Here is a 26,666-nt window from a genome sequence, read left to right as displayed (position 1 = left end):
TTGCTCTCCTGGTCCCTCATTCTCCACCCACTTTGGCTCTCTTTACCCCTTTCTAGAAAGAGTCGTTTACACTTACTGGCTCCAAGTCCTACCCTCCCATTCTCACTGGAACTTACCCCAATCAGGCAGAGCCTCCTCTGAAGCCTCCTGGCAGGGTCCCCAGGATGTGCACTTTACTAACCCACCTCCCCTGCTGTCCTCGTCTCCAGCTGCTGCTCAGGCCAAAAATGCCCAAAATGTCAGCGTGGCCCTCACCAGTCTTCCCTCTCATCTCACGGCTGATGGGGACTACAGCCTACCACCTCCACCTTGAGAACACCTTTAAGATGCACCAAGAATAGACTCCACCCACTGTCACCAAGTCCACTGCTAACACCAGCCACTGTCACCTGGGCCCGCAGTGTCCCACGTTTCCGAACACTCCCGTCCCGCTGGCGGACCCCTGCATCTGCACACCGCCTGAGGGGCTGAAGGCAGACCTGGGGCACAGTCCCCTCCGCTCACAGCCCCCACCGCTGCGTCCATCCCTACTGCACACGGCAGGGGTGGGAGTGGGGGGCCCTCACCAGCGGCTCTCACATCTCCTTCCGCATTTCAATGCAGAAGATCTCTAGTTAGAAGGATACTCCACTTATATTAAATAACAGCCACTATATACCATGAGATAATTTTTTTTAATGTTACTAAGAACAGAGCACACATTAACTAGCAAACTACATATCTTGGCGCTACTGCAAAACAAAATAGAAAGTTTCTTAGACCAGGAACATTTGAAAAGTCTAAGTAAAATCAGCCTTCGCTTTGTTTTAAGTATAATGTCCCTACGTGATTGAGTGAGGCATCTGCAGCCAACACCCAAGGCTTGTTCCAATTCAACTGCATGCAAATTCTACTTTAATTCCTGTCACTTGGAAGGAATGCAACTCCCTAAGGGGATACTTAAAAGCAAATTTACCAAATGACAGAAATAGGAAAAATCCCCCCCTCTGTACAACTAGATATCTGAGATGTCATTTCAAAATACCGGCATCCCGTCAAGCCACAATTTTTTTTTCTAGTCAGATTAATTAAGGGTAAATTGCTGAAAACCAAGCAGATAAAATCCCTAGGACTATCTGGCTTCTTTAATCAATTCCTTCCCGAAGAGAGACAAGCTCACAACTTAAAATAAATAGAAATGTGTTCCTAACTACAGGCTTCGAAGGGCTGGAGAGAACACCAGTGACGCGGCACGGGTCTAGGGCGACCGGTGAGGTGGGTGCAGAGCCCTGACTGCCATCATGGAAATCACAGTCTTCCTACCCCAGCCAGGCTGCAGCCACCCGTGGGGAGTTACTGGAATGTGCAATGCCTAAGGTGGGGGTTTGCTTCGGGATTTATGGACACTCTGCCCCGAGGTCACTACAGCTAACGGCACCAGCTGCTCTGCTAAGCTCTCTCCAAATGCAGCTTTGGGGAGGTTCACTGCTGAGTCTCGTGCACCGTGGTGCACCCCAAAAGGCATCAAGGAGCCAACCAACAAAAAACACAATCTGAAAGTGAAAGATGCTGGAACCTTCTGGCTCAACGCTGAGCTGGGTTTTGAAACCTGGGTTTGTGACTATGCATGAAATGACCCACGGCCAGTTTGCTCTTTCACTGAAGTAACCATTCACATCATGTAAAAATCACCATTTGAACCAGTTTAATATGTGCAATTCAGTGGCTTTTAGTACACCCACAGTGTCGTACAACCCACACCACTATTTAATTCCAGAACATTTAAATCACCCCCCCCCAAAAGAAAACCCTACTCCCATCCCCTCTCTCTCCAGCCCCAGGCAATCATATTCTGTCTCTGTGGATTTGCCTATTCTGGATATTTCACATAACTGGAATCACACAACACGTGGTCCTTTGTGACTGGCTTAATTCATGCTTTCAAGGTTTCCATGTTGCCACAGAATCAGGGCTTCACTCACTACTTTCACACACTGCCGTGAGGACTTCACTCCTAGAGCCACCACGCAGCTGGGGCAGGCCACCTGCACCCAGGGTCCCAGGTCACGGGTGTGACAACGGACTTCCTAAGTCTAGGCTCAGCCATGAGATTTGCCATGGTCCACAGGATGCAACAAATATTTCAAACTAGCAGAGCCTTGCATTAGAGCTGGCATGTTCCTGCTCACTTTCTCCAGGACCCCTGCCTTGTAGGGGATGAGACGCCATGTGGAGCCAAGCCAAGCCAGCCTCCCATCAGCATGCACAAGGACCCAGCCAGGAGAGCAAAGCTGCCTGCTCGCCTGCAGGTGGCCAGATGCTGAGTGACTCACACAAGCCCTGCAGACCTGGGGCTCGGGAGCAATAATAAAGGTGGTTTCGAGCCACAGGGTCATGGGGAGGGAGAGGAGGGAGTTGTTACACAGCACTAGATAAATGATACAGTGACAAAGACACATTCTAAACACCATCTGAGCGACTCTTGCACTCTGCACTACAGGGAAAGTTAAAAGCACATCAGTCTCAGCTCTGTGGCAACCTTCGAGAAGTTGAAAACTACACAGGCAAAAATGTATAGGCAGGCTGGAATTAACAGCTAGCTGTGTATGGCTTTTGTACGGATACTGATTCAAACACTGAGAAGTACTTTAAAAAGGACTTTGAGACATTAAGGAATGAGTGCTTATCTGTGAGGATGGTATTGTGATTTTGTTAAAAAAAAAAGCAGAGTCCGTCTTTATCTTTCAGAGACACACAATCAAGTGTTTATGGATAAATGAAACACTATGTGGGATTTGCTTTGAAACCACCCAGTAATGAAATAAGAGCAGCCATGTGTTAATAGCCAACACTGGAACCAACCAAGGCCCGTCAGCTGGTGCAGGGAGAAACCAGCTGTGATCTAGCCATGCAGCGCGGGATGACATTCAGATAAAGGAATGGAGTGCTTCAGCATGGATGAACCTGAAAACAGTGTGCTTCGTGGAAAACTCCAGTCTCACAAGGACAGGCATTAGATGACTCCATTCACAAGGAACGCCCAGCATTGGCAAGTTCACAGAGGCAGAAAGTAGACTGTGGTTGCCAGGGGCTGCAGCTTGGGGGGAAACTGGAGTGACAGCTAACGGGTACAGGGCTTCTTTTTTGGAGTGATAAATGTTCTAAAATTTACTGTGGTTATGGTTGCACAACTCTTGTGAATACACTAAAAGCTACCAAACTGCACACTCTGAATGACTGAATTGAGTATTATGTTAATTATGTCTCAATAAAGTTGTTATTAAAAAAATAAAAGACTGGCCACAGATTGATAATTCTTGAAGCTGGGATTAGACTGTGTCTCCTTTTATACATATTTGAAATTTTACGGTATTTTTTAAGGCTTTGAAAAAGTTACAGCAAACAAGGGGGCAATGCCGGTGGAATGAGCCAAGGGGAGTTTTGAGCCGGATGACAACTGAAGTGGAGAGGGAAAAGTCAGGATGGGGAAGCAATGCACAGTGTGGGCGAGGAAACGGGCAAGGGCTGGTGCGTTCGCCTGCAGAAAGTGCAGCTGCACTGCCTGCCAGGCGGGTTCTTCGCCCTGGGCGTGCACAGGCTGGCGTGCGCTCCGGAGGGAGCCAACGGGACGGAAGCTGCAGAGCTGGGGAGGAAGCCCTGCGTCTCAGTCTCTAGGTGAGGGGTGACCCACCATAGGGGAAACTGCAGACCTGCCATGGCTCCAGAACTAACCCCAGGGGGAGGCGCGAATGGACGTGTCACAGCTGCTGCGCAGCACTCAGCAGGAGGCTTAGTAAAGGAAGACTGTCAGGTAGCTCCCGTAAAAGGAAGCAAAGCGTCAAAATAACTATTCTCCCCACTCTGCTTACTCTTGTGTGCCTTCAGGTCCTGAAATACACTAAACATGAAAAATCCAGAAAGGTGCTCAAAATAAGGTAAAATGTTTCCATACTCATACTACACAGAGACATATTCTTCCAGGACACTGACTACACTTCAGTGTGCCTAAAGGAAGCAAGTGGACTCTGATCCCTAAGGTGGAGGCTGCATGAGGGGTCTCAGCAGACTTTCCCAATATGGGGAAGGGGCTGAGGCCGGAACCCATGGCTCCCACCACCACTTTCTCCCCCACCCTCAACAGCAAGCAAAGCATAAACTTTCACAATTCCAAAACTGAGGCTTCTCACACCCACTAAAATGGCTCCTCTATAAAAATGAAAACAAAAACAAAAAACATTAAATTACAAGTGTTGGTGAGGATGCAGGAAAATTGGAACACTCATTCATGGTTGGTGGGAATGAAAAATGGTACAACCCCTTACAGTTCCTCAGAAAGCTAAGTACGGAATGACTATACGACCCGGCAATCCCACTTCTAGGTATAGATCCAAAAGATTTGGAAGCAGGGACTCAAACAGACATTTGCACGCTGATGCTCATAGTGGCACGGAAGCAACCCAAGTGTGCATCAACCGATGAATGGATAAGCCAAATGCGGTCTATAGACACAAGAGAATACTCCTCAGGCATAAAAAAGAATGAAGTCTTAGGGCATGAACAACACAGATGAACACTGAAGACATCATGTTAAGTGAAATGAGCCTGATACAAAAGAACAAATACGATATGATCTCACTAATATGAAATATTTAGAATAAGCAAATTCAACAAGTCAAAAGCTGGAATACAGATTACCCCGGAATGGGATGGGGGTAAGGAACGGGGACCTAATGCTTAAATCGCACAGAGTTTCTATTTGGGCTGATCATAATGTTTTGGTAACGACGACAGCACAACATTGTGAAAGGAATTAACAGCATTGAATTATATATTTGAATGTGGCTAAAAGGGGAAATTTTAGGTCGTGTATATATTACCAAAACAAGAACTTTAAAGAAAGCAACACAGGATTGTACAACATAAACAATGAACCCTATTCTAAGTGATAGACAAGGTTCATTAATAATACAGTTATAAAAAGGTTCTTTCATGAATTATAACAAATGTAAAACCACCAATGCAAGATGTTATAATTGGGTGGTGTGTGAACACTCTGCATTTCTTGCATGATTGTTCTGTGAATACACAGCTTCTCTATTTAAAAAAAAAACAAACTGATGCTTTAAGCACAACGTGAAAGAACAGTCAATCTATCCTAAATATCCCTTCCAAAGTTACACACATTTTCATTTCCGACAAGGCTTAAGGCACAGAAAATGAGGTATTTCAAAATCATAAAACTGATTATGGGTTTCTACACTGTTCTCTTGGCTTTATCACCTCCCACCTTTGTTCTGACTTGACATTCCACCTAGGAGCAGGTGGAAAGCCCCTGTGCTTTTATGTACATGGGTCTGTTAGCCTGTCTCCAGCCATGTGAAAATCACCAAGGTCTTCAGAGTACTGGCCATCCCAAACTTTACTTTTCACCGTTCTCAGCGGAAACCCCAGAATACATTCTGCGGGTATCTAGACTTGGTCAGCCTCTGTGCACAGGAGGGCAGACGGCCAGCTCGCCATCACGGGGGGTGGGTGCCATGCACCCCTGAACCCAACCAGTCCAGCGTACACAGCAGGTCAGAGTAAACCTTGCCCCAGAGACAGGGCTCACAGCAACCCAGGTGGGGCCTGGCCGGGATGCTCAGAAAAACCTGGGCCCTAGACTCTGGAAGCAAAGCTTCAGGGGCTTGGGGCCATGACCCCAAGAAAAGCCCCAAGTCCTGCAGCAGGGGAGGGAGCTCTGTGCTACAGTGGTGGCTGTCGAGTGTCTCCAGAGAAGCCCTCATCCATCCATCCGTCAGTTCTGGCAGGGGCTCCTGCCCTGTGCTCCTCTGGCGCTGCCCCTGCCCCCACTGCCCGACCCGTCTCCATGCCCCACCACCTGCTCCTTGGAGGGGAGGGAGACCTGCCTGTCCTGAGCACCACTGCCCCCCTCCCCCTGGGTCCTAATGAGCGTCCGTGGGGTCACTGAAGACTTACTGGAGGTGGCGGAAGTGCCGGGGGCAGCAGGACTCTCAGGCTTCCAACCCCTTCCCTGGGGGGTGAGGCGGGGGACAGGGAAGACCAAGCTTAACATGGAGTCAGGAACAAGCCAAAGTGCTTCATGCCTGCGGAGAGAGGGCTGAAGGCCCCAACTTAGCCACCTGGCAGGGTTTCCGAAGGAACACAATTTGAGCAGATCCTGGAAGGAAAGAACTTCCATGAGCAGTTGGAGGGGGCAGATGAGCACCAGCCAGAGTCCACGTGGGAGCACGGCAGGGAGGCCTGGGGCTGGCGGGTGGGTCGTGGCGGGGGAGGCTGGGAGGTGCCACTGGGGAAATTCCCCCCGGCCCCAAGTGTCATGCCCAAGGGCTTAGAACTTAGTCTATGAATAGCTGGCCACTGACGCTGGCCGGTGACAGAGTTCCTAAACATGGACCAGGGCAGGTTTGGGGCTTCCCAGGACCTCCTCCCTCCCCCAAGCCCTCCCCCCAGCCGACACTGGCCTCAAATGCCCCACTTCCTCGAGGCCCTGCATCAGCTCTCCCTCCACCTGGAGGCCCTGCCCCACATGGGCCCAGGCCTTCAGGATTCTGCTATCTCGAGAACATCCCTAATCGCTCTGTATGCACACTCCCTGCACCAAATGCGTTCCACAGTCTGTTCACTCTTTCTGTTTGCCCATCTCCCCCCAGGAGACCAAAAGCTCCCTGAGGGCAGGCATTAGGTTTAGGCCACTGCTCTTTCTTCTGCACCTAGAAGAAGCCCCCCCACAGTGCAGGCGGCTCAGTATCTGCATGAATGAATCAATGAGGACAGGCTGTAAAAGCAGGGGATGAGGAGCAGGGAGGAGACAGACGGGGGGGGGGGGGGGGGGGGGGCGGCGGCTGGAGGAAAAGGACTGCGGGAAGGCGGCAAGTGAGTGAGCATTCCTCTTGAGTGACAAGCTAAAAGCACGCAGAAATAGCTGCCTGCTGAGGAAGAAGTAGTGAGAAGGCGCACAGGTAGCTCAGTGGTAGAAGTCTCGCCTACCATGCGGTTTGATTCCTGGCCCATGCACCACCACCACGCAAAAAAAAATCATTGAGTAGGGAGCCCTGGTATGATCAAGATGACAGAACGAGACACTCCAGGGCTTCGTCCCCCCACAGGAGCTTTGAACAACCAGCAAGAACTGGCAGAAACCTCTTTCTCAAAGCTCCCGAAAACAGTTAAAGGAGTGCAGTAATAGCGTGAGCACAAAATCAAGGAAAAGATCACTTAAAAGTGGTAGGACCTCCTGGCGCCTGGGCTGGCCCCTCCACCCCCTCACTGGTCCCACAAGGAGCTGGCCGGCACTCCTGCTGTAGGCCCCTGGTCCCAGGTCTGGGGGGAGTGGAGAAGCCCTCGTGCATGCTGGACATGTCACACGCATTTGCCCATGACAAGAGTCCTGTGCAGAAACGACAGAGGAGCCCACGGGAGCTGTTCCCCAAGTTGATGGCCGGGTGCTTGAGACCACCAAGTGTACAGGTCAATCTGCAAAGACTGGGAAAGGTGCTTTCTTCTCACCTTTTTTCTTTTTCTCCTGTTAGCTTCTGGTATTCAAGGAAAGCTCTGTCATAACACTAGATGGACACAAGCGTAAGGAAAAGTAGACTCACAGTCTAAATTCCAACGACAAGACATCATTAAAATATCAAGATGTTATTCGATAAAGACTGAGATGGTCTTTCTAGGAATGCCTAGAGTGTATAATGATAGGACTAAATGTACAAATTTAAAAATGTCTTGCATGAGGAAGAACAAAGGAATGTCATTACTGCTGGGTGTTGAAAATAGATGGTAATTAATATTTTAAAATTTCAACGTATGTGTGAGACTAAAGCAAAAAATATTTTTTTTTGCTTTACAAAATTAATATTTTGACTAGTGCATTTCCTATTATAACTTATGTGGACAGCTTAACTGAACACCATAAGTACATGGAATCTTGAATAGGGCATGAGATTTTGTAGGTTTGTCCAGAGTGATGCCTCGATAAATCCCAGAAGGATTTGTACAGTGAATAAAAAAGTATTTGTAAAGTCCCCTTGGGGGAATGGTGAGAAAGGGGGAAAATTCAACTTCCCCAAGTGGAGAATTCTTGATATTCTCACAAACAGTGGGGACAATCAAAGCAATAAGCTGAGCCCCCAGTCTTGGGATTTGTTCATATGAAACTTAACCCTGACAAGGATAGACTAAGCCTCTTAAGCCTTAAAATTAGGCCTAAGAGTCACCCCCAAGACAACCTCTTCTGTTACTCAGATACGGCCTCTCTCCCTCAGCCAACACAGCAAGTAAACTCACTGCTCTCCCCCGTGTACGTGGGACATGACTCCCAGGGATGTGAACCTTCCTGGCAACGTGGGACAGAAATCCCAGAATGAGCTGAGACTCAGCACCAAGGGACTGAGAAAACCTCGAGAGAAAGGGGGAAGAGAGAAATGAGACAAAGTAAAGTGTCAATGGCTGAGAGATTCCAAACAGAGTCAAGTGGCATGGTAAAACTTTTGCCACTGAGTTACCCGTGCACCTTCTCACTACTTCTTACTCAGCAGGCAGCTATTTCTGCGTGCTTTTAGCTTGTCACTCAAGAGGAGTGCTCACTCACCTGCAGCCTTCCCGCAGCCCTGTTGACAGGGTCAGGTTATCCATACACATTAAAACAGACCATCTTTTTAGTTAGCACCTAACAGAGAGGCTGGAGGGAACTGCCTGAAAATGTAGAGCTGTGTTCCAGTAGCCACGTTTCTTGAAGATGATTATATAATGATATAGCTTTCACAATGTGGCTATATGATTATGAAAACCTTGTGTCTGATGCTCCTTTTATCTACCTTATGGACAGACGAGTAAAACATATGGAATAAAAATAAATAATAGGGGGAACAAATGTCAAAATAAATTTAGCATATTGAAATACTAGTGATCAATGAAAGGGAGGGGTAAGGGGTATAGTATGTATGAATTCTTTTTTTCTGTTTTCTTTTTATTTCTTTTTCTGAATCAATGCAAATGTTCTGAGAAATGATCATGATGATGAATATACAATTATGTGATAAAAGAATGTTCATATTGTATGTTGATTGGTTTCATTAATAAAAATTTTTTTGAAAAAATTAACTATCCTACACACACACACGCACACAAAAAATCAAGATGTCCAGGTTTCAACAAAAGATTACAAAACATATAAAGAAACAAGAAGCCATGGCCCAGGCAAAGAGGAAAATTAAAGCATTAAGAAACCATGTATGAAGAGGACCCGATCTGGAACATATCTGACAAAGGATTTAAAATGCTCCTAAATATGCTCAAAGAACTAAAAGAAAACATGGATAAAGAACGCAAGGAAATCAGGAAAGCAATAGAGGAACACAAAGAATATCAAGAGAGAGGTGGAAATTAGGAAAAGTAACTAAACAGAGCTGAAGATCACAGCAACAGAAATAAAAAATTCCCCAGACAATTGAGAACGCCTTTTGACCAAAAGGGGGAAGAGAGAAATGAGAAAAAATAATGTGTCAGTGGCTGAGAGATTTCAAACAGAGTGGAGAGGTTATGCTGGAGATTATTCTTATGCATTATACAGATATCACCTTTTTTAGTTTATGGTGTATTGGAATAGCTGTAGGGAAGTACCTGAAATTGTAGAGCTGTGTCCAGTAGCCTTGATTTTTGAAGACAATCATATAACTATATAGCTTTTACAATGCGACGTGTGAAAACCTTGTGTCTGATGCTCCTTTTACCCAGAGTATGGACAGATGAGTAAAAAAACAAGGACAAAAAATAAATAAATAATGGCAGGGGGCACAACAGGCAAAAATTTAGGTAGGTTGCAATACTAATCGTCAATGAAAGGGAGGGTAAGGGGTATGGAATGTATGAGTTTTTTCTTTTTTCTTTTTATTTCTTTTTTTGGAGTGATACAAATGTTCTAAAAACGATTACGGTGATGAATACACAACTATGTGATGATACTGTGAGCCACTGATTGTACACCATGTGTGGATTGTATGTGTGTGAAGATTTGTCAATTTAAAAAAAAAAAAAATTCCCAGACAGCTTCAACAGCAGATTGGAGGTGAGAGACGAATCAGAGAACTTGAAAATAAGACAACTGAAATCATTTGGTCTGAGGAGCAAAAAGAAGAACGAAGAAAGTGGGCAGAGCCTGAGGAATATGTGGGGCACTGTCTAGCATGCCAATAAATGCACAGCAGAAGTCCCAAAAGAAGAGAGAGAAACAGCAGAGAGAATATGCAGGAAATAACGGCTGAATACTGACCAAATTTAACAAAAGACCAAATTTAATATACACATCCCAGACAGTCAGCAAACTCCAAACAGGATAAACCCAAATAGACCCATGCTACAGCATATTACAATTAAAATGTCAGAGAGAGGATCCTGAAAGCAGCGAGAGAGAAGTAGCATGTCATATACAAGGGAGGCTCCATAAGATTAAATACAGATTTCTCATTGGAAACCAAGGAGGCACAAAGGAAGCGGGAGGGCACATTTAAAGTGATGAGTGCACAGAGCTGCAGACCAACAATTCCACATGCGGCAAAACTGGCTTTCGATGATGAGGGAGAGGTGCAAACATTCCCAGATAAACAAAAACTGAGGGAGTCCGTCCATCACTAGACCAGGCCAAAAGACAGCCTGCAGATTGGAAGGAAAGGACAATAAAGACTGAAGCAGCACATAGAACTAAATATCTGCAATGATGGGTACACAACATAAATGCCAGTATTAGTGTGTTTTTGGTTTTGTAACTCCACTTTTTACTCACTCATGTTCTAAAAACGATTATGGTGATGAATACACAACTATGTGCTGATACTGTGAGCCACTGATTGTACACCATATGTGGATTGTATGTGTGTGAAGATTTGTCAATTCAAAAAAAAAAAAAAAATTCCAAGACAGCTTCAACAGCTGTCCCAGACAGCTAAAACACACAAAGTCTACTGATAAATCACTGACTGTGGACTCATAATGTATAAACATGTAACGGGTGACAAGAACTACATAAAGGAGGGGATAAAGGGGTACAGGGACATAATATGTGTAGACTAAGTTAAGCCGGTATCACAGCAAAAGAGATTGTTAGGGATTCAGGACGATAAATTTAAGCCCTATGATAAATGCAAAGAAAATGTTGGATAACATGCAGACTCATAGAGCCTGAAATGACAGAGGGGCACAGGGCAGGGGATGGGGAGTTAATGCACAAAGGTGGAGGTTTTCTGTTTGGGGAGATGGGGAAGTGTTGGCGACGGGAGGTAAGGGTACAACAACACAGTAAACATGATGAATCCCGCTGAATGGCATGCTCGGGAAAGTTTATGCCAAATACATGTTTCTACACACACACAAAAGGGGGCCAACTAAAGAGACAATGAGAATTAAAGGCAACACATGATCCTGGACAGGATGTAACAAAGGGAGAGAGAAAGCTCAACAGGCCGTCCCTGGGACACATGGAAACTGGAGGACAGACTGGGAGCTTCACATCGACATCAAGATGCTTGAACTGGACAGACGCACTGATGGAAGTCCTGTAGGCGAGCACCCTTGTTCTCAGGAAATGCACACAGCTGTGTTGCGTGTTCAGGGAGCATGAGGTACACAACCTACACACACGTGTTCAGAAAACAGATTGACAAATAGGAAACAGCTAGATGCACAGATGGACTGGTGGACTGATGGACAGATACAAAGATATGGCAAATGCAGTAAATGTTAAAATTGGTGGGTCTGAGCATCTGAAGGGATAACTTGGTGTTCTCTGAATGGGGTATTTATTATTTTTGTAACTGTCCTGTAAGTTTGAAGGTATTTCAAAATAAAAGTTTAAAAACAAAAAAAGCATCAATGAGAACACTTTCATCTCTAAATATGGCACTATTCACTGCTGTTTTGGGAGCAGGTCAGACCTACTATGCAAAACACACAAAACCATCCTAAACAAGCGGCCACAGTGATGCTACTTCACCTAAGCACACCCACCAACAAATCTTTCACGTGCATTTCTGGCTGTTTGTGAGTGAGGGCAGGGATGTACTTTCTTTACATGCAGCAGAAGTGAGGAGCAAGCGGGACAGGGGCTCCCTTCTCCATGACCCACAGAAACGTTTAGAAGTACATTCTGGGCGCCAGCAGGAACAGAAGTCACCCACAGACTGCTCGCCTGTCTTGGCTGAAAACCTTTCAAAGTGTGCTTAAATTACTAGGAAATCCAGCCCCATGCCTGGTAACTGTGTGGCTGTCTTAACAGGGCGACTTTTATAAACATCTCCACCAAAAGCACAAACAGAATTTCAACAATCTAAGGACACCACTGATGAAAGCTGCTGATTTTCAGAATCTGCAAGACATGAGGCAAGGGCTCAGATGACTAAAAAAATATGGATAAAAAATAAATAAATAATGGGGGGTAAGGGGTAAAATAAATTGGGTAGATGGAAATACTAGTGGTCAATGAGAGGTAGGGATGAGGGGTATGGGATATATGAGTTTTTCCTTTTTTCTTTTTATATCTTCTTCTGAAGTAATACAAATGTTCTAAAAATGACCATGGTAATGAACACACAACTATGTGATGACACTGTTTGCCACTGATTGTACACCATGTATGGGCTCTATGTCTGTGAAGATTTCTCAATAAAAGCATTTTTTAAAAAAACATCATTTGCCTTTTTCGCTGGGTTGACATGTACGCTGATGGTCCAAAGGCCATGAGGAGTAAGATGGCAGCTACTGCAGCGCCAATTAGGAAAGTGGTGCCAAAGGGCACACTTACTCATTGGATTCTTCACCAGAACACACTGCAGTAAAGAAACACAGCAAGAGGAAGAGCCAGTTTACTTAACAATGTCCTTGATGGAGGGAGTAAACATCGACTCTTAGGTCTGTTCAGGAATCCGCGTGAGGAGGTGGGACGCACACTCAAAGTGCTCCTGCTTCCCATCCCGACACAACGGCATCTCAAGGAGGCAACTGGGTGGCTGCTGAGCGCTGAGCTGCACCCACAGCTGGGCATTTGACAGCCATTTCCTCCAAAGTCCATCCAGGGAACCTGCCATTCCAGGGGAAACAGCAGACAGTCTTTGTTGCAACGATCAAATTCAGGCTCTTAATATGAAAACTAGAATGGTGGAAAACTGATACTCACCACCATGAGCTTAAAGTTTCCTAATACTTTAAGTTAGTCTCTGCTGTTGAGATCAGCGGAGAAACACGGCATGCTGGGGGGTGGGCCATGTCAGCACCTGGGAGAGCTACCTAACTCAGGATCCCGCTATCTCCCAAATGACTGGGGTGTGATGTCACAAAACCCCACATGGGCTCTTAAGAAGGTACACGCAAACTGCAGTTGGCATGGGTTCAGATCCTACATGGCAGCTGACTTTTAAGAAACTACTCCTCAGAGTTTTTGGTGGAGTATCAAAGAAGAACACCCACCATGGTCTGGAAAGGTCGCCAAGACACTCCACCCTTTCAACTGCACATCTGCGGAGGCCAGCCCGGCTTCCTACACTTCCACCCAAACAGTGCGGCAGAGGGCAGAGCACACACGCTGACTGTCGCCTTCTGCTGGGTCGAAACACTGAAGAAACCTGCAAAATCACAGGACAATTCCACTCTTCTCATTACATATTTATAGTCTTAGAAAAACCACTTCTTATAAAAATATACTGATGTTAATACAATGGGTTTGCTACTGCCATTTACATCAATTAATCAATAATTTTAAGTAATACTGTAAACATTGATTGGTATAACCCATATAAACAAACACATTAAAAAATACACAGAAAACCAAAAATAAAACAAAAAAAGTTTTAAATACACAGAAAAAAACTGGACTTATTAAATTCTCACTTTTAAAAGCCAAAAAAAAAAAAGAAAAAAAAATAAACCCACAGGAAAAAAATACAGAACGAGGGACGACCTAAGCTTTCTAGCCCGTGTCCCGAGGCTGGCCGGCCTGCGCTGGACAGAGCCTCGCGCCATCGGGAGCAGACGCTGACTCACCCCCGCCCCGCTGCTGACTCGGAATGTGAGAAGCTGCAGAAACCCTCTACTAAGCAGCCCACACTTTCTAGGAAACCACCACCCAGAACAGGGGAAAGGACACGCTTGAGAATTTCAACAGAATGAATACACAGTTCATCATTAGTAAACATGGAAGTATTTCACACTGGTTCCGAATGTCTGAAATGATCCTCGATGGCACTGAAAGTTTAAAAGTAATTTACAAATATCTTTGGATTAACCTAGCTATTACTCTCCTAATATAAGGAACGGGGCGGTGGGGTAGATGGGTACAGGTGGTCATGTGGTCAACATAAAGATGAAACTTTAATTCAGAAGCTTATAATGCCTGTAGGGAGCAGTGCTCAGTTCCTGCACTTTGGGGGGGGGGGGGCTTTGGCAATTCATCACGTGTCACCTCCAAGCTGGTCCGGTTATTTTGACGTAATAAACAACTATTAAGTGCTCAGCTCGAAGACAGCAAATACAGTCCACTTCGAGACATGTAAATTTCCTCCGGGATAAGATCTGCGCAAACAGGTTCCATCACCACTGTTAACGGGCAAACCGCTGTCCACCTGCCCACCACCTGCCCACTGCCAGCCTTGGAATCTTTACGGCTTATGGCCCTGCCAAGACGGAGGGAAGACATCACCCTCTAAAAACTTAAGTGCTCCTCACTGCTGGAAAACCCATAGTCTGCTTTTCTGTCCTCTTTCTTTTAATCTGATCTTAAAACAAAATGCTGCCACTGAACTGAGGCCACCATGCCTTGCTCACGGGCAGCAGTGACTCGCCCATCCAAGGAGCCAAGTTCAAGGCTGCCTGCCACCTTCAAGCACTTTCTGACCTCAGGGTTGGTCAACCCACACCAAGGTGAGGACATAAAGCTGGGCCCTGAGGGCACCCTAAACCATCTGAACTGTTGTTACCTTCAAACCTCAGTTCCCCAGCCATTCCCAGACTGTAGCCCTTTTTATTCTGGTGCAAAAGGGGGGAAGTGATAGAGGATGCCAGAGGCTGAGTTGTTCTCCCTCTTTTTTTTTTTCTTTCTAATCCTTTCACCCTATTACCCAATTTTGGTCATCATCCCTCACGGGAAAAAAAGCCTGTGAAAATGACCTCAAGCATCAGGAAGTGGCAAGAGTAGGCAAGAGTAGCCTAAGAAAATGCCCAAAGTCTTAGCAAAGGGCCGGCTAATGACCTGGCCCCCAAAGTGTTGAGTCCTGCAGTGTCAGCCTCAAGCCAACCAGACGGAGTAGAGTCACAGCCTGAAATGGGCTCAGAAAACCATAATTTTAAAAAAGGCATGAAACTCAAGTCAGTATTCATTGATTCAAAATAGCATCTTCAAAAAAAAAAACAACAAAGAGAAACTATTCAACTGATTACGGTTCTTTAATGAAAGCATTGGAAAATCTAAACCCACTTAGTTCTAAGTAATTATTTTTCTTTTATTTCTTAGTGTTTGCACTACCTCAAAAAATTTTTTTAAAAAGTTCTGTTTGCAGAGCCCAGCCTCTCCAGAACATCCCCCATCCCATATTACCAATAGCCCCTTCCAATATGAAAAAACTAGAAGGGCATGGCCCAAAAACCCCTCAAGACTGGAAGAAAGATCAAAGGTGATGGTGGAGTTATACAGAGAAGGCAGAGTTTAACAAATGAGTACAACTGAGGAATCATTGTATTAATATTTCTTTTAGTCTCCAGTATCTTAGAACAGCTAGAAGTAAAAACCTAAAATTGTGGAATTGTAGCCCATACCAAACTCTGAAATCTGCTCTACAGCTAATTGTTGTGATGTGCTTTGAAATTTATTGCTTTTTTGCATATATGTTATTTTTTCACAAAGGGAAAAAAAGTCGATTGTGATGATAAATGCACAATTATACGATAATATTGTATACTATTGACTGTACATCAATATATAACATTGATATATTATCAATATATATTATTGATTATATATATCAATAAAAAATTTAAAAATTAAAAAAAATAACATAGGACTGGTACAACCCAGTGAGTCCTGTTGTAAACAACGGACTACAGTTAATAGTGTAAGTAAACATGCTCTTGCATGATTTGTCCAAATATACCATACTAATGCAAGGTGTTAATAATAGGGTGTTCCATGGGAACTCTGTACTTTATGCATGATTTTTCACTACAATTTCTCCAATAAGATTTTTTTTAAAGTCCCGTTCACCTGCATATTCACGGCCCAGTGATGCAGGCTTCTCTTCTGGCAGTGGGGTCCTGAGGGCTCTGGCAACTAACCAGGCACCTCCCGGCCCCTAAAGCCCCTGCTGGAGCTCGGACCCGACACCCTGCATGCCCAGCCATGAGGCCTGAACGAGGGCAGGGACGGCCACGGCAGGCTGCTGTGATGGTGACGATGGCAGGAGCCCAGAACCGGGGAGAAACGGCTGTCAGCACCGTGGCCAGAGGAATGAGCACTGACCAGCTCTTCCTCACTCCAAAAAAGTCTTCACTCTGCCCCCAAAACCACCTCCCCAGCCTGGACCTTGTGTGTGACGCTTGGCGCCCTCTTGATACCATAGTCAAACTAGCGCAGTCACCTGAGAAGCTCTGGAAGCATTACACACTGTCCTCAGCCGTGCTCTTGCAAATGCAAGCACTAGAGATAACACTGCTTTTAAAATAAAATGAACAAAAATGTAACAAAGCGGCTGGCGGTGGTGCACCTTCTAGGGCTGCCAGGTGCAGTCCCGACTGGCCAACAGCTGCTCCTCCCGACAAAGGCTCTGGGCCTCCAGAACCCCACGGGAAACAGCAGAACCACAGGGTGGCTGCTCTCTCCCCGCCCTGGTCCCAGAAGCATTTCCACAGACCGGACCACACGGCTCTCACGGCACTAAAAATAGCCCTCAGAAGGACAGCTTTCTCGGTCACTCAAAGCCAAAGAGCCAAAATGAAACAGGAGCTCTGCAGTTCCTGCCCAAGAACCAAGGTTTCAGGGCAGAGTAAAAGGGAACCCCACACCCGGAGGGAAACGTGGCTGCTCTGAACTACGGCAGGCTGAATGAAATCCCACACACTCAGGTGTGCAGAAGAGCCTCTAAAGGGTGGGTCCCACGCTCTGCGGCTCTGCCACGCACGTGCATCACGGGTCCCTGCCATGAAGCAGTGTGTTTTGAACTAAAACACTCCTGAGTTGCAACTCTACTCAATCTGCAGTTTCTTCTGGGCCTTAGCGTAGAAAACAACTTTGACCAAATGCTGGCAAAGTCATTTAAAAGAAGGACAAGAGATAACTAGCCCCATTCAAAGGAGGATGCTTCCATGAAAAGCACACGCATGCATCGTCCCTCATCCTGATCAGCTCCGCCCAGGTGCTAAATCCCACAGACAGCGGCCTAACCTCACTGAGTTACGCCTCCTCCAGACGCCGTGGAAATCCAGCAGATCCTAGGCACCCTAAGAGTATTCTGTGGGGGGGTCTGCACTGAGTCATCTGCATCCTTGCCAGCTGCCCTGCATGGCCTCTCACCCCATCCAGCCCAGACTAGACAGGTGACCCCCAACGAAGCCAACTGCAGCCCCGTCAGCACCTGCTTCATGCAGCTACCAGGCAAAGCTGGCAGACTTACTTCTAAGCACAAGGCTAAATTCCTGTATGAATGGCAGGAACTATGACAGCTCTTCCACCTAGTGCAGGAATTACTGCTATAACATGTGCATCGAGCACATACTGTGCACCAGGCAGCAAGGTCCAAAGGTATTACCTCGTTTTACTTTCACAGGAATAATGACTGCTGTCACAATGATGATAACTACAGCTAATTGTTGTGATGTGCTTTGAAATTTATTGCTTTTTTGCATATATGTTATTTTTTCAACATTAATTAAAGTTAATCACAACATTAATGATCACACCATTAATACAATCACATGGCAGTCATGAATATGTGATTACAATGACAAATTATAATCAATAACTGTCTGTTACAAATAAATATACATTATTCTATATTATATAGAAATACATTATTGCAATAACTATCGTGTGAGTTATAACATGACACAATTTTATATTAGCATGTAATTGTTCATTATAATAACAAGTAAAAGCAGCAGGTGCGATTTCGATTCCCCTCTCACCAAGAGGGCAGGGGCCCAGAGGGGCCAGCACAGCGCGCCTCAGGCACGTGAACCAGGGCCACGCAGGCTGCGGCTTCCCCAGCCTCGGGGGTGCAGGAACTCGTTCCTGTGTACCCTCAGCTTGGGGTACCGTCCCCACATGAGGGGTGCCCTGTAGCTGTATGCAGAGTGCGCACACACGGGCTGCCTGTGCCACGTCCTGGGGCCCATGAGACACTAGTGGTCAGCCCACGGCAAGGGGTCTGGTCACCAACCCCTTCCGGAAACTGCCAGCTCTCAGCATGGGCTACTTAGGGCCAAGGGCCTGTATTTTCACTCAACAGTTAGCACATTTCCACCAAGTATTTGTCAGTGATCTGCTATCTGCTAGTAATCGTGCTGGACGCTGGGAGGCCACAGGGGGACACAGCTGTCCCTGGGCAGCCGGCAATTAGCAGGGGTCAGAACACCAAGCCACCTGCACACACCTCACTAGAGTCCATGAAACGCACCCTGGAGGACAAGAAGGCGGGCCATGAGACAAGCAACAATGGAGACAAACCAGCAGCTGAGGCCAAGTGATAACAGCAGGGAAAACTGTGTGTGCAAGGGGATAGATGAGTGCTTTCTGCATGATTTTTCTGTAAACCTATAATTTCTCATAAAAAAAAAAAAAGCCAGCATTTAACAGGAGTGTGTGGCGTCGCCCAGAACCCGAGCTCACCAACCCACCCCATCTACAGTGACTCTCTTGAGGGAAAGACATGACTGCATCTGTCCCACCAAATGGGGAGACCGAGGCACAAGAAGGCGAGGTGTGATGGCCCAGCAGGGTCTCGCAGCTAGTGGGGGGGCCACACTTTGGCACCCCAGCTACCCACCCTCATGGCTGTCCCGGGAGCCGACGGAGCTGAGTCTAGTGCCATCATCCTGTCACTTTAAAACTTGTTGTAAACATGGGTCTGCCCCCCGGAAAAGTAATACATGGCACTCAGAAATGCTCAAAATTTTAGGTGAAAAAGAACATTACGAAAGTATAAATATAGGCTAATTCCAACTGTCCATATACATATAGGAGGAAAGTCTGTATAAATAAATAAATACACATTAACAGGTATTTTCTTCTAAGTAAAATTATGGGTGGTTTCTTTTCTTTTTATTCCTATCTGTTCTAAATTCCTGAAATGAGCATGTTTTCCTTTCATCATGAAGGGAGGAACAATTAAAAAAAGAAAAAACTAGAATCAAAAGGCAACACTGCCTGTGGTCACAGGATATACCATAAGAAAAATCTGAGGAGTGATGGGTGCCCCTCCTCTCTCAAGATAACAGCTGCTTTCTTCTTACCCCCTAAGTCTCGGAGCTCTTCGGCCGCAGGGCAGAGCAGGTGGGATCTGACTCTGCTCAGGGTCTGCATACAGCAATCAGCCGCCACCTGGCATTCAGTGGCAACTGTTCCCAAGCCCTACTCCTTGGCCCTGGCAGAGACTTGGTAGCAACTCTACACCAGCGACAGCACCAGCACCAACAGCAATTTCAAGATAAGAGTCAGGGCTCTGGCTCTCCTCGGTGTGTTTCAGATTTTAACTGAAACACGAATAACAATCTCATTTTTCCCTCCAGACTACTTATCATCAGCAAGAAAAAAATCAAGTGAATCTCTTCTACAGTAGAAGAACTAGATGCAAGGACACACAAAACAATGACACATAGTCCATGTAAGCACGGCACGGAGAGGAGCTGGGAGAGAAGGGAGTGAAGAAAGCGGAGGCACCTGTGATTGGGGGTGGGGGCAAGGGCTGCTAGGGCAACCAGCAGGGACAGAGTCAGCTCTTACCTCATGCCCCAACCCCGTCCCCACTCTGGAATGGCTTTCTTGTCCTCTTCCTCTGTACACTCTCTTCCCTCCTTGCAGGATCTCCCTTCTTTCTCTTTCTCTTACACTGCTTTGTGCTTCCTTTATTCATTTTTTTTTCCTCCCAAACACACAACAGAAACCACCATCAGGTCCTGCCCACTCCCCACCCTCTTCCAGAGGCTTACTGATTATTTTCCTTTAAGGAGAAGGAGTGGAAAGGATCACTCACTCAGTCGAGCGCTCCTCAGAAAGTGAGGGGAACTGAGGGTTGTGGGGAGAACACTTTGGGAACCAAAGCACCCTATTTTAAAAGAGCCCCTGAATTCAGGAGTACCCATGGACACATAAAACTAACACCTATTTTTACACATGGCCAAGACAATGCATTCACAAGATTTAAGTACACATAAACAGTCAGGGTGTCAAGGGAAATACGTCCTGAACCTGATCCAGAGATGAAATACGTGTGTTGTAAAATTAACAAAGAAAGCAACTAAAAGTTTGAACATAACAGGTTACTGCAGTGCATTATTATTTCACTAATTAAGAAGTCACCATTCATTTTTTTCTGGAGTGATGCAAATGTTCTAAAAAATGATCATAGTGATGAATATACAACTATGTGATGATATTGTGACCCACTGATTGTACACCATGTATGGGCTGTATGTGTGCGAAGACTGTCAATAAAAATATATATTTTTTTTAAAGTCACCTTTCAAGAGTTGGGGGCTATGTGTAACTCAGCAAACAGTATCCAAAAAAGGCCCGTCTCCCATCTGGGGGTTCCTCCACCTGTGTTACAGCCTAAGGTCCACCTGCCCAATGCCACTGGGGGCACTGGGCCAGCAAGTCCCATGCTCGGCCCTTGGCATCTGCAGGAGGGGGCTCAGCACGGGCCAGGTGCTTCTCTCCTCACCTGACACTCCCGCCCGGATCCCATGATCCACACTTACACAGCGTCAACTACAACGGATACCAGAAAGCCAACTGCCTTGTCCAAATGACTCCCCCTCCCACTCCAGACCCCCAAACTCCAATTGTTTACCATTTACGATCTGCTTGGATGCTCTGAAGGCATCTGCTAATAACTACCATGGAGGTTTCATGCAAAAAAATTAAAAAATTAAAAAAAAAAGAGATAAAACCTATAACTAGCCAAATCTACAAAGGAGCAAACTAACAATTCACAGAAAATGCAAGGCCAGAGGAACATGTTAAACTTTACCACAGGGACAAAACCAAAAATCTAGACTGTGGGAAACTCAGCAAATTCAAAAGAAAAAAAGAAAGGGAGGGAGAATTTATAGATTAAAAGGTACTTCAGAGGCAGTGCAAAACAGACCTTATTTCGATCCTGTTTCAAAAAGGACCACAACATTTGAGACTATCATAAATGTGAACACCCTGGACACATGACAACAGTAAGAAATTTTTGTTAATTTTAGGTAAGATAATGGTATTATGGTTATTTTTTTTTAAGACAGCACTTATCTTTTTAGATATACACTGTTCTGGTTTGCTAGCTGCCAGAATGCAACACACCAGAAATGGGTTGGCTTTTAATAAAAGGGGATTTATTTTGTTAGTTCTTCAGAGGAAAGGCAGTTAACTTTCCACTGAGGTTCTTTCTTACGTGGGAAGGCCCAGGATGGTCTCTGCTGGCCTTCTCTCCAGGCCCCTGGGTTCCAACAACTTTTCACAGGGTGATTTCTTTCTGCACTTCCAAAGGCCTGGGCTGAGCTGCGAGTGCTGAGATAAGGTATGCTGAGCAGCTTAGGCTGTGCTACATTGCGCTCTCTCATTTAAGCACCAGCCAATTAAGTCAAACGTCCTTCATTGCAGAAGGACGTAAATCAACAACAGATGAGGTTCGCGTACCATTGGTTCATGTCCACAACAACAAAACTAGGTACACTCACCTGGCCAAGTTGACAACTGAATCTAACTACCACATACACTCTAAAATATTCATGAAAGTATAAAAAGCGCATACATGCAAGAATGAAAGTGGAGGGTAGCAAGAGAGCCTCTTTTGTTGCTCAGATGTGGCCTCTCTCTACAGCCAACACAACAAGCCATCTCACCACCCTTCCCCTGTCTACATAGGACATGACTCCCAGGGGTGTGGACCTTCCTGGCAACATGGGACAGAGATCTTGGAATGAGCAGAGACTTAGCATCAAGAAATTGAAAAAAACCCTAGAATGAGCTGAGACTTAGTATCAAGGGATTGGGAGGAAATGAGACAAAGTGTCAATGGCTGAGAGATTTCAAACAGAGTCCAGAGATTATCCTGGAGGTTATTCTTATGCATCGGGTAGATATCATCTTGTTATTCAAGATGTAATGGAGAGGCTGGAGGGAACTGCCTGAAAATGTAGAGCTGTGTTCCAGTAGCCATGTTTCTTGAGGATGATTGAATAATGATACAGCTGTAACAATGTGACTGTGTGATTGTGAAAACCTTGTGTCTGATGTTCTTTTATCTACCTTGTCAACAGATGAGTAGAACATATAGAATAAAAATAAATAATAGAGGGAAGAAATGTTAAAATAAATTTAGTTTGAAATGCTAGTAGTGATCAGTGAAGGCAAGGGGTAAGGGGTATGATAGGTATAATCTTTTTTGTTTTTTCTTTCCTGTGTTCGGTTCATTTCTTTTTCAATTGTCTTTTTGTTTCTTTTTCTGAATTAATGCAAATGTTCTAAGAAATGATGAATATGCAACTAGGTAATGATATTGTGAATTACTGATTATGTATGTTTTTTATTTTGTTTATTTTTTAATTAATAAATAATTTTTTTTTAAAAATGAAGGAACACATCAAATTCCAGTAGAGATGCATCCTACAAAATACTTGACCATGTCGCCTCAGAACTGCTAAAGGTCATCAAAAGTAAGGAAAAGTCTGAGAAATTGTCACAGCCAAAAGGAGCCTAAGGAGATTTGATAGTTAACTAGAATATGGCATCCTGGAAGGGATTCTGGGACAGAAGAGGACATGAGGGGAAAACTGAGATGTGAATAAAGTTGGGGAACTGGGAAGAGCAAGCCTTCTCTCTCTATATATATATATACATGTATAGCTCTAACTCTTAGAACATGAAAAATAAACTCTGTAAACTCAACCAGGACAAGGGAGAGGCTTCCGAAATGGAATAAACGGAATAAAAACAGTAACAAATGAACCTAATGTAACCACTATGAAAGGAGTAGAGAAGAAAGGAAGTAGCTTAAAGAACTTTGGAAAACAATGTTTGACTGTAGGCTATAAAACTGAAAATGAGAATGCTGTATACACATGCTGCATTCTTGCTGGTAAGTTTGTTTCTCACAGGGATAGGTGATTCTAAAGTTGCTTTATGTATATACTACAAACAAATAAGTAAATATATTGTGGCTAAGGAGAGCCAGGTTTCTCCCTGCCTGATAAAGAACAATACAAAAGGAAAAGGGAAGACCAGAATAAACCCTGTGGTGCTGGACTTAAGTCAGAAGTACCAGTACGCACTCATGGTTCTTAATATTTGTACAGGAGGCTAGACAGAGATCAATAAGGATGTGTCTGCCCACGTGTGTCTCTCTGAATACATACTTCCTAGCCCTGTGCACCAGGAGATGAGCAGCAAAGAACACGCTCACACAGATCTAGCGTTATTCTCCCATCCAGGAAACCAAGGCTCCTTGAGGAAATGTGTGCTTCCAGGGAATCAAGATGAGCCAGGAACATCTTGTAGGTCAAGAAAGGAAATGCTCAAAAAATGATGGGGCATGTCAAAAGGACACTGGAGCCAATCTGAAAGAGCTCCCATGTAAGATCACTAACATGAAGACTGAGGAATGGCCACAGACTGCAGAAGACAAAGGAACCCCAAAGATGACCAGGGTAAAGTGGGGTGGGGTCCTGGGCCCAGTGATGGGCAGTGGTCAGACCATAGCCAACTCTGAGTAAGATCTGTGGACTGCTGTGTGGCCCGTCAGTCGTAGTTTCCTACCCTCTGGCTGCCAATCTGGACCTACCTCTTCCTTCCAAACAAGGGTTCACTCATAGATGTTTCTTCTGTCTTCAAAATCTGCCCCAGTTGAGAGACTTCAGAGTTGAGAGGTTATCCTGGAGGTTATTCTTATGCATTATACAGATACTCCTTTTTAGTTTATGGTATATTGGAGTGGCTAGAGGGAAGTACCTGAAACTGTTGAGCTGTGTTCCAGCAGCCTTGATTCTTGAAGACAAGTGTATAAAGCTATCACTTTGTGACTGTGTGATTGTGAAAACCTTGTGTCTAATGCTCCTTTTATCCAGCGTATGGACAGATAAGCAAAATATATATATATATATATATATATATATATATATATATGGATAAAAAATAAATAAATTACAGGAAGGATGAGGGATAAAACAAACTGGGTAGATGGAAATACCAGTGGTCAATGAGTGGGGGGTGGGGGGTATGGCATGTGTGAGTTTTTTCTTTTTTCTTTTTCTGGAATGAAAAATACTTTCTGCAAATTTTCTAAGAAATGATCATAGTGATGAATACACAACTATGTGATGATATTGTGAGCCACTGACTGCATACCACGTATGGAACATTTGTATGTTAAGAATGTTTGTATTTGTATGTTGTTTCATCAACAAAAATATTTTTAAAAAAAGAAAGAAAGAAAGAAACTGGGAATGAAAGGGAGGGGTAAGAGGTATGGTATGTATGAATTTTTTTGTTTTCTTTTTATTTCTTTTTCTGAATTGATGCAAATGTTCTAAGAAATGATCATGATGATGAATATACAACTATGTGATGATATTGTGAATTACTGATTATATAGATATAGATAAAATGATCATATGGTAAGAATGTTTGTATTTGTATGTTGGTATGTTTAATAAATAAATGAATTTAAAAAAATAAAATAACTGGTGTGCCTTGGCCACTGCCTGTGTGGCTGAGTCACTGGGAGGGTTGGTCTTGAAGGGCCTGGTGACAGCAACGTGGTTACAAGGAGGGAGAGATATGAATACGGGGCCCTCATCTTGCAGTTATATATTCTGAAATATTTGTAAATAAGGTGCCATGACTGGGATTTGAATCAAAATAAGGAGGGAAGTGGAATGTGAGGGGGAGTGCAGATGAAGCAGGGTTCCCCACGAAGGGGTCGCTGTGGACGCGCATCCCCTCCACTGTGACCAGCACCTGCAGCCTCCTCTGGGCAGGCCTGTGGGCTTCCACCCTGCCCGTCAGCTCTGAACACAGAAAACAGAGCAATTCTTTTACAACAAAGTCAGCCGGGGTCCCCCTCCACACAGTACCCCCTGGACCCCCTTCTTCCCCTTCTTCAAGTCCCTGCTCCAATCTCAAATTCATAATGCGCCTGCACTGCTCACCCTGTGCAAAACGGGGTGACGGCCCCTCCCCACACCCAGTGCACGATCCACTCCAAGCTATCCAGTGAGTATGTCATACGTCTTGTTCAGACTGCCACGCCCCTCCCACCTGGGGTCTGCTCTGCGCTCTGTGGGGCCTGGAACACGCCAGGCGCTCAGCAGTGTGGCTGTGGTCACGTCCTCTCCATTCACAGGGAAAGAAATCAACCCGTCCCCCCATTCTTTTAACTCCAAATACTGCCTCTCTGGTGCCACTGGTTGCTCCAGCAAGAAGTGACTGGTCTCCTGGCTCAGCAGCGCCCCCCCCCATACGCCCACTCTCTGGGTCCCATATGCAGCAGTAAGGTGGAGCTGGGTCTGCTTCATCCAGAAATGCTCTGAAATGTTCTGGAAAAATGCCTGGCACTCAGGGGATCGACAAGGGCCAGAGGCAGAGAACCAGTTTCCCAAGAGCTCAGACTTTGGGGTTCTCATCTTTCCACTTCTACAACCCTCCAATCTCGCCGAATGAATTACAGATTAATCCACCACGCCCGGGCGCGCACTCTGGACCAGCTTCCCTGCCGGCAGAATGCGAGTAAACCAAACTGAAGAGAAATGGGGTCGAGGAGACTATAGCGAACAGGCCTGGCCCTCCACACCCCAACCTGAGGGAAAAAGAGAAGCCTTCCGCAGCGTCGGCGGCCCCTCTTCCAGCCTCCAGCCTCCTGAGGGGCTGCAAGAACCGGGACGCCTCCCCACGGGATACTGATGGCTCGTCCCCGCACAAGCTTTCAAGGCCCACAGCTCAAAGTTAACTCATGATGAACACTCCGGTCCGTTCGGAGGAAGCACCCACGTCTACTAAAGCTTTAACGCTAATACATCGCGCCGCCCAAAGCGGCAGGGCCGGGGCAGAGGCCATGGGCGCATCCAGCCACGTCCCACCCACAGAGACAGCCCCACCGCATCTGAGTCCGCATGCAGGACCGGCCCGGGGCGAGGCACTCCCTGGTCTCAGTCTACAAGGCTACTTCCCAGGGACCTGGTCTTTAAAAGCCTTCCTTTTCCTTCAGTGCTCCCGAGTAGGGACCCCGCGGTCACAGAGGCTGGAGGAGAGGAGGGCTCAGAGCCGGGTACGAGCGCGGCACTGCGGAGGCAGACAAGGCGGATCCGCACAGAGCAAGCGGCGGTGGAAACCAGAGTGGACAGCAGGCACCCGCTGCCGGCGCTGCCCCCTGAGCAAAGTCCACCACTCCAGGCATCCTTCTCTGACCCCGTGGAGGAGACCGAGGCTCAGA

At 45.7% G+C, this 26,666-nt stretch overlaps 1 protein-coding gene across 3 annotated transcripts in view; it reads right to left on the bottom strand.

The window, feature by feature from the left end:
* AGO2 (argonaute RISC catalytic component 2) overlaps nucleotides 1-26,666 on the bottom strand; it is a 134,015-nt gene that overhangs the window by 98,795 nt on the left and 8,554 nt on the right. Inside the window, exons 1-2 of one of the 3 annotated variants that reach the window (XM_077166704.1) lie at nucleotides 13,169-13,771; nucleotides 5,959-6,160 (exon numbers count right to left, since the gene is read on the bottom strand). The exons of 1 other annotated variant lie outside the window; for it this stretch is intronic. In XM_077166704.1, the coding sequence (XP_077022819.1) occupies nucleotides 5,959-6,160; nucleotides 13,169-13,174 (208 nt within the window). In that variant the 5' untranslated portion in view covers nucleotides 13,175-13,771. Of the gene's footprint in view, nucleotides 1-5,958; nucleotides 6,161-13,168; nucleotides 13,772-26,666 lie in introns of those variants that run through there. One more of the 3 variants, XM_077166706.1, reaches the window with a different exon arrangement.

The sequence above is a fragment of the Tamandua tetradactyla genome, chromosome 6, assembly GCF_023851605.1.
Source record: "Tamandua tetradactyla isolate mTamTet1 chromosome 6, mTamTet1.pri, whole genome shotgun sequence".
Classification (NCBI taxonomy): domain Eukaryota; kingdom Metazoa; phylum Chordata; class Mammalia; order Pilosa; family Myrmecophagidae; genus Tamandua; species Tamandua tetradactyla.
Note: the sequence above shows the minus strand (reverse complement) of the source record. Positions and strands in the feature narration are given on the sequence as shown.